Source organism: Cariama cristata, unplaced genomic scaffold, assembly GCF_000690535.1.
Source record: "Cariama cristata isolate BGI_N322 unplaced genomic scaffold, ASM69053v1 scaffold2707, whole genome shotgun sequence".
NCBI lineage: Eukaryota > Metazoa > Chordata > Aves > Cariamiformes > Cariamidae > Cariama > Cariama cristata.
Genome location: NW_009626942.1, coordinates 30,085 through 38,795, shown reverse-complemented (window position 1 = coordinate 38,795; position 8,711 = coordinate 30,085). Strand labels below are relative to the sequence as shown.

Sequence of the window (8,711 nt, the reverse complement as noted above, 5' to 3'; positions counted from 1 at the left end):
AGAGGTCTCTGCCAACCCCAACCAGTCTGGCATTCTGTGACTACCCAGTCATTCTGACTTTTGAGCAGCTCTGGGCATGGTCATCCCGCTGTCTCCATCTGCACACCCTTTTTTTGCAGTGGGAGGACAGCATACAGCTGCAAATTTCAGGCAGGCTGTATGGCAGAGGCAGACTTCTGCATCAGGTGACTTGTGAGAGTATTGCGGAAGGCAATCCTTCAGTTGGAGAGCACTTCTTAAGATGTAAGGCCTGAAAGCCTTGCACTGGTATTCCCTTTGTCCTTCGGCTTCTGTAGAGGTTCAATGCACCATACACCTTCCTTTCTGCTGTTGGGCATTCACAAGCCTCCTTTTCTTTTGAATTCTTGCGTCTTTCTTTTCTTTTTAGCACTGTGGCAGGAGAACTTCACACATCGCCTACTCCAGGAAAGCCCTGGCTTCCTATATCGGTGTATCTTGAGGGAAAACAAAATCCAGTATTGACTGGGAACTTGCTCTGGTACATTCAGCAATTGAACAGGCAATGACTGCCAGAGGCAATTTTCTTTTCATCTTCTGAGGAGACTGTTAATTTCAGTCGTGATAGTCTAAATTGCAGTGGTAAATGGCATAGATTTTGTTGCTTAGTCCCTTGGAAAATATGTATAAAATCAATGAATATATTGCAGATGGATGTATTTCTGTTAGTTATCAAAGTTGCACTTTGAAGATGTCATGTGACGTTCACAGCTCAGACCAAAGATGATGTGCTGCTGCTACCAGGGCAGGCTTTATGACTAGTAGAGACGGACTGGCCGTCAGTGGCAGTGAGCCATGGATGCTCTTTGTGCTTGGCACCATTCAAACAAAGGTTCGTGAGCCCAGACAGGCGTGGGTTCAAAGAGAACCTATTCTTATTCCATTGTTCAGGTGAGGATTAAGTGATACTACCTTATCTGCCAAAGGATGCTTGGGGAACCCAAGTCTGAAGAGGAAATGAACCTAGATCTCCTAAATGTCAGTTCAGTGCTTCAGTTAAAAGTGAGATGTGTCTGAATTCTCTTACAGTTTGGAGCTCCCCGCATCACCCAGCGTAGGATTGCTTTGGCCATCTGACATGTTGCACGATGCTCTGGTAAAAGAGATGTGTGGTTTTATGGAAAGGGTCCTGGCCTTTCATAAGAGGACAGACCAATCCAGGGATGGATTTGGCTCCCACTTCCCTCTTTCCTTCTACCACCAGCTTTAATCTCTGTTTGGCTTAAACATGTCCGTATGATAACAGCTGAGTAATTTGCAAAGCTTCTGGATGCATTGTGCTGTGCATGCTGTTGTGAGCGGTAGTCCCATATAGTAGAATAGCCTATTGGAGAACATTGCACAGTATGATAAGAGGATAAAGTTGTAAGATACAGTTGACGTAGGGGAAAACAGCAGTTCTGAAAATAACACAGAATACAGTGAAACTACAAGTGACGGTGCTGTCCCAGAGCAGCGCGTACTGGAGGAGCTGGAAAAGACATCAGCAGGGCTTATCAAGGTATGATAAGATAAATGCAGTGTTCTCTGCCACCTAATTAACTGACACACTGGTGTGTAAGTCTAAGTTTATCTTAATTTCATGTTTGCTTTGCTGATCACCAGGAAACACAGCAGGAAGTAAATGGCCTTTTGAAAGAAATGTGACTAATATTTCCTTGAGCGGACTCCATTTTAAACAACTAATGTTGAATGTAATACATCCAGCCACAAAATGCAGCATAAAATGGCAAAGTACCAAAAACACGTGATGCAGACTATGCCAGATTTATGCCAAAAAACTGTAATAGCTTCTGAAGGAAAAATGATGGAAAATAACAATGTTGTCTGAACATACCTTGTAAGGATATAGAAAGTGTTTGATAGTCACTCTTTTTATTTGATTTTAACTTCTCTGAATGGTGTTTCTCATCTGAGGTTCTTGCAAATTGAGACTAAACAAATGAAAAAACGGAAAATATGGTCCCTCATCACAAATGAAATTCTGGTAGTCAGTTCACTTACCATTTTTGGTTTTCATTTGATCACTTCAGGGCATTTCATTGTGTCTGCTTGTATATCTACCTGAAAGATCTGTAGATCTTTTAAGTATTGCTTTTTATTTATTTTCTGGTTCTGCTGCCCAGCACAGTTTGATAGGGGTGGAAAGGGAGAAGAGTCCTGCCTCATAGTAAATGGAGAACAGTTCTCAGCAAACCCAACTGGAAGTTGCAGCTGAGTTTTATAGTAGAACATTCTTCTCTCTGTAGAATTACCAATGAAGCATCAAAAAGAACTGTTAAAAAGAAAAGGGTAAAAAAATATAGAAAATTTAAAAAAAAAAAAAAGCCTGACAAAAATCACCATTTCTTCACATAAGAATTCAGCTCACAGGCACCAGAAGCTTCCAAATTGCTCTTTTCCCTCTGTTCCACTGACGCCAAAAATATTAGAATCAAGTTAAGATCCCTGGATTGTAAATCAGGCATTGAAGCTTGGCTGCGGAAGAGAAATCTTATTTGAACATTAGCAGTCCACTGGTAACTCTGCCAGCTTTATTAATCTTATTTCACTTGTGACCTCAGACTTTCCATCTGAGTAAATCTTTATGAAATGCAGTCTTTCCCAATGGCTTTACCTTTTCAATAAAGGAAATTCTTGTTTTCAAGGGGAAAATTGCTAAAACCCTGTATCTTTTTTCTTCTGGACCTGTGATCCAGCCTAATAAGTAATCTCATAATCTAAAGGTTAAATAACTTCATTTTGATGTCAGGTATGAAGTTTTTTTGCTTTAAATAAGGCTTCATGTTTTGTAGGCAGGCGACAGTAGTCTTTAGCTAGAAGTGGTTTGTAATGACTTAATCAAGATAGGCTGTGCATTTTTAAAAGTGAATTGAATTGCACTTTCAAAGAAGACTGACTTAATTGTTTACAGTGTCATAGACTAGAAAGAATTAAAAAATACAAAAAAAAAAAAAGACCAGTGTTCTGCTGTCAGTGTATAGCAATATATCAAATAAATCATTAGAGATGTTCCATCTTTTTTGTGACTGGAATGAATATAAATAAAAATCAAAAGTTTACATGTACTTTTAGATAAAGAATCCCAAGCTCTGAAAGTATGAAAAGCCTCATCTGGACTAATACTGCTAGACCTCTCAAAAGTGACTAGTGCTTCGCAACCATCTCTGTAATGAGGAACAGTGACTCAATTAGAAGGTCCTTGAAAACAATATTTGGGAGGAGGAGGAGACCTTGGCTCACTGTAGGCTGCAGGGAAAAAAAATGTAATTCCCTTAACTGTACACGGAGAGAGAATTTGATGGAGCTCCTGTTCCAGGAAGGGATCACAATGTCAAGATCACACTTGCGTGCTTGAAAGCCGCCTCTTGAAAGCAGAATCCAATCTTGTTGGCTACACACAGCCATCTCCCTCAACCCTGTTTCAGGCGAGCTTGAGGTGTTTTCTGGAAGGATGTCTGGCGACGGAAACGAGGATAAGCTGATGGAAGGTTAGTGCTGTGATGTGCTGAGCCTGATCCAACTCCTACTAAATGGAGTGGGAGCAGGCTTGGCCCTTAAATGCAGGAAATATTTTATTGTGAACTATCTGCATGATAGCTGCCAGGTAGATCAATAAGGGCTTCCACTGCTTCCTGCCGCTCACCTTTGATGAGCGCTAGATTTATGACAAACCCACAAAATAAAGCCAGCTCATTTGGTCTGCCCTGACGGCAGCTGCTGCTGGAGATAAGACAGACTTTATTGCCTTAACTGGCTGGATAAGAAAAAAGAGTTATCTGCCAAAAGGTTAGGAAATACAACTTTTTTCAGTTCTGTAGCCAATTTGACTGTGTCTTCAGAAGAGCTCCCTCACAATGTGGCTTTGGGGAGGGAGGGAGAAAGGCTTGTTTATGCAAATATTAAAGAAAAATGAGTGAGGTTTATTTCAGAAAGAAGAAATACAGTATATTTAGGATTAACCTATCGTGTCAGCTGATCCGTGTATAAATCCAAACCAAAAATTTGTGAAGTGGACAAAGAGCCTCACGATGCTCTCAAGTACAGTCAGCGCTGGAGAACATGAGCCTGGGGCACAGCTCTGGCGAAGAGGCCTCCCAGCATCTGCAGAGCAGCACACCAGAAAGGACAGCAGCAGCAGCATTCGACCATTAACACCATCAAAAACATTAGTTGCGGTTGTGACACAAAACTGCTGCTGCTTTTCTTAAAGTCTATTCTGCATGAAGGAAGTAGTTTTTAGAAAACAAGAAAATAAATTGCTGTGCAACTCATGTTTACTTGCAGTGTCGTGTGTGATGGGGTGCAGGACACCGAGCAGGTAAAAGAGAACGTTTTTCTCGAGGCAGAGACAGTTAAAGTGTGGTAGTAATATTAGGTCATGTGCGTTGTTGGCATAGCTGAACTGGGAGTTAAAAAGCTTGAACTTCACACACACCCCTCCAAGTCTCGGCTTGCTCCGTGGCTTTGTCCTTTGATGGTTCCCTTCTCTTAGGTCACTGACTTACAAAAAGAGATGTTGTTCTGTTTTACAAAGCCCTGCAGACTCCTTCAGGGACAGTGGATGAGGCGTACTTTAAAGATCCCAAATGTTAAGGAGCAAGGTGAAGAAGTGAAGGATTTTAAGGGCAAGAGGACTGCTCCCTGTAAGGCTGCTGCCGGACACCAGGCAGTGTCAGAACTGGTGTATGTGCACATCGTTTGCTGAAATGGAGCTCATCATCTTCCTTGTTTAAAAAGTGGGGGGAAAAAAATGTGTGTGGGAAGGGAGCGGGAAGGGATGGTAATGCTGCCTCATTAAAAATAGATGATGTCTTGTTTTATGGTGTTCGTGTGGTATCTGTGGCTTGGTTTTTCTGCCCACAGGCTTACATGCAGCCCCACTTGCTGGGAAATGAGTTCACACATTTAGAGTTTCCACGGAGGGTGCAGCGCAAGGAAGTTGGAAAGAGGATGCTCTACCGTGACTTCAACATGACTGGCTGGTAAGAACATGTCCTTCTCAGCATGGGGTCAGCCTTCTCCCCAGCCAATGCCTGCTTTGTACATGTCTTTGATGAGTGTAAACTGCATCAAACATGGAGGTGTATGTCTGCCTACTCAAGGGAAAGGTATTTTCTTCTTTCAGATGTACTTTTCTTTTACAAGTTAACATTTTAAATATGTTGACCTCCCACCAGGGCCAGGACCTCGGTTCATTTTAACATGTGAGCACTCAAAGCAGAGCAAATACCTAAAGAGGAAGACATGCTAGGGGATCTTTCTGAAAGCTAAACAACTTTCCTATCTTGGAAGTAGCTTTTTATAGAACCTGGATCAGCAGGCTGTCATGCCTTTGCATGCCAAGGAATGCTTGCAGAAGGGAAGAGCTGCCTCTGTTTCTCCAGTGCAGCTGATCCTTGATTTGGGTAACCCTTGAGGAATTGGTTTAGAGACTGGCCTATCTGAATAAAAGTTATAGCCAGCCTGAAATGAAAAGGCTTGAATGAACAGCATTGACTTAATGAAGTGAAGACAGAAAGAACGATGAGTTTTTTGTCTCTGGCTAAATGTCTTCATTGTTTTGTGTCAGTTCAAGAGGCTCCTTCTCAAGTGACTCCCACTCACTTAGAGAAGTCCTAATCCCTGCTGTTCTGGGCTCTGTGTGTGAGCTATAAAGGCAAAGGCCCTATGTATGCAAACGGTCTTTACTTCCATGCTGTTTGTGTGTTAGCATCATTAGCAAATGCCCTTTCAGGAGGGGAAAGAACGGAGGGGGTTAAAAAGCCTGAACTCTTGTAGGTTTGGAGAATCGGATGCTCACACACAACTACAACTCCACATGCTTCTGATTTGTCCCATACTTTATAGACCATAAATACAATGATGTTTTAATGGCAGAATAATGATCTAAGTTTGATATTATCTCGAGTGTTTGTGCAGAACATGTTAATCTGGGAATAACCATCATTGTCCATCATCTTGAACAGCTGCTAGTACAATATGCAATCTCATCCTGAGAATTATGACTTCACATTTTGCTCATGCCTGTAGCCTTTTTAAAAAGAATAGGAACAGAATGAGAACATGGGATCAACTGAGGACTTAAACAGCAAAACATTTGGAAGATCATGAGACACTCTCCCAGTTTCTGCAAAGGGAGTTTTCGTATTAAACTCCCAGATGTCTCTGAAGGCATCAGTGAAGAATGGGTTATGTAGACTTCCAAAATCTCTTTTTCAAGGTGTGAGATGCTACTGGGGGAGGGACAGGAAGGAAAGAAAAAAGACCTTCTAATTTGGGGGAGAGTCTACAGAAATATCGTGGGCCAAGAACTTCCTGAGAGGAGGGTAAGAGCAGAATTCTTTCATCACGGTTGGAAGGCAAAGAGGGTTTTTCCAGGTTCGTGGGGGTTGTTTTGTGTTTCCCTGGTTGGTTAGTGGTCTGGAAAGGAAATGAGGTTAGAATGGTTGAAGTTGCAGCATTGGCAGGTGACACCACAGCTTTTTTCCTAATAAACAAGAAAGACCATGAGGAGCTGCAAAAAATTAAGTGATTTACATGAATGACCATCACAGTGATCAAATTTGGTGCTGATAAATGCCAAGTAAAGCATGAAGAGGGAAAAATAACTTTTTGTGCACACTAGAGAGAACTTGAGAGCCATATCAAAAAGCTCAGTGGAAGTTCTGCTAACTCTGATTTTCCATTCAAAATCACCTGCGGAATGTTGGGATGTATACAGGGTTGGAACGGTTAAAAATCAAACAAAGAGAGAATTCTCTCTGTCAGTTTGTACCTCATTTTTGAATCTGTGCATAGCACTTCACCTTATTCAAAATGGGTATTGCATAGCTAATACTGTTTGGCATTAGAAGAAAGATAAATAAGAAGGAACGCAGATTTTTAAATGTAGAATAATGAGTAAGGTAGAAGAGGCTGGGTAAGTCTAAATGGGTGGCAGATTTGATTCCATGTATTGTTTTTCAGTACTGATGTGTGAACTCTGTTAACTCTAGCATATGGCAGGGGGGAGAAGAGAGGTGATTTTCCTGTTGATTTTTCTGAATTTCCTGACGTGAAGGACACTTGTTGAACCAGTTAGAGATTCTAATATGATCAATGCAAAAAATACCACCAGTTTAGCACAAATATGCCTAGCTGTAAGCAGTTATTCCAGAAAAAATACTTAAACTGTGGCTTGAAAATTCCGGTCTGAATTCACCTCAGTGTTGTCACAGAAAGAGGTGGCCTGTGCCAAGCAAAAGCATGTGGAGACTGTGATGAGGCTACCTCTCCCTGCTGCTCCTTTTGACTTCTGGCTGGAAGTGGAAAATGGGGGCTACGTTTTTGTCCTGAATAAAAGAATCAGAATCTTTTAGCTGCTCCATATCCCACAGCTAGTGCATCAGTTACATCTTTGCCTCCCTTGAGACAATAAAATGGTGAGGGAATTACTCTATCGCCATACATTTATCTAAATCAAAACCCTTCTAAATAAGGATCCATTTCTTTTTGCGGGGTGTTTGCCCAGGGGAATCTTGTTTTCCATCAAATTGTGTGCAGTGATCTCCTAAGCAGAGGACAAGCAATCTGTTTCTATTTATCCAAAAGTCTGGGTCAATTTTAGTGGTTGAGATTGTGGACAAGACGTTAGATTTCCAGCTTGGTGGGCCCTCAGAGGTGATGGTTTGAGGTGGTTAGTCATCTTCCACTTCAAGGGTTTTGCTTCTATTTTCTTCCCTTTCTAATTCCTAGATTTAACTGATGCATCAGAACACAGCAGCCGAGGACATGTCTGTTCTGCAGTTGTTTCTAAGGACAATATCTATCATTGAGAATAAATTAGCATATATATTTCTTTTCTGGAAAACGTCAGATGGAGCTTTGGCCAGCCAGCGCTTGATATGCTAAAACGCTGCCAAACTTTTATCACTTGCGATGCAGAAGATCAATTGTCTAAACCTTTTTTTGGTCAGTGACTTCACTGTGTGTTGACATTTGTGTGTACATGTAGAGAGGTGCAGGTGATGTTAGGAAGAAATAGCCACTCCTACACTTAATTACTGAATCCTTTAGTGAGAGGGTGTAAAACTCTCTCTGCTCTGATGTTTCCTCAGGAGAATGAACTGTTTTATTTTAAAATTCAGGACACTTTCTGAATTTTCTATTAGAAGCTGTATGATTTTTTTTTTCTTCATTTTTACCCTTCTGTGCTCTGGAGCTTTTCAGATTCTCAACAATGGCTTGGCTTGCCCGACTTGTTTGGATTACAAAACATTATTGTCTTTGGGTTTGTCATAATGCATTTGGCCTTTTTTTTTCTTTTTCTTTCCGTTTTTTTTTTTTTCATGTGATGTTTCCACACTGGCTTTGTCTCAACAGCCCACAGTGGTAGCGGAGCTGCCAAGTTTCCCCACAGCATTAGGACAACCACTGATCCAGCAATGTGTACTGCATCACTAGTCCAGGCTGCCTGTGACTGCTTTGAGACCAGCCTTTCCCTTCTCCCTCCGGCTCTCCCACCCTGCCTCCTTTCTCTGCAGTGGCAGCTGAGATGAGAAATCCGCTGTGTTAAACGTATCTAAAATGAATCCCATTGAGGTGGGAGCTGACCGTGAGCTGCCCCTCCTGTGCCCTCAGCCCACGTGTGTTGTGGTTGAGCAACCATTGCAAAACGCATACTGTAGCTGGCAAAGCATCTTAAGAGCTGT

General features: G+C 41.7%; 1 protein-coding gene across 1 annotated transcript in view; it reads left to right on the top strand.

The window, feature by feature from the left end:
* Positions 1 to 8,711, top strand: part of PPM1H (protein phosphatase, Mg2+/Mn2+ dependent, 1H) — a 74,339-nt gene that overhangs the window by 40,386 nt on the left and 25,242 nt on the right. The window contains exon 6 of the mRNA XM_009704236.1: positions 4,885 to 5,003. Coding sequence (XP_009702538.1) covers positions 4,885 to 5,003 — 119 coding nt within the window. The remainder of the gene's footprint in view (positions 1 to 4,884; positions 5,004 to 8,711) is intronic.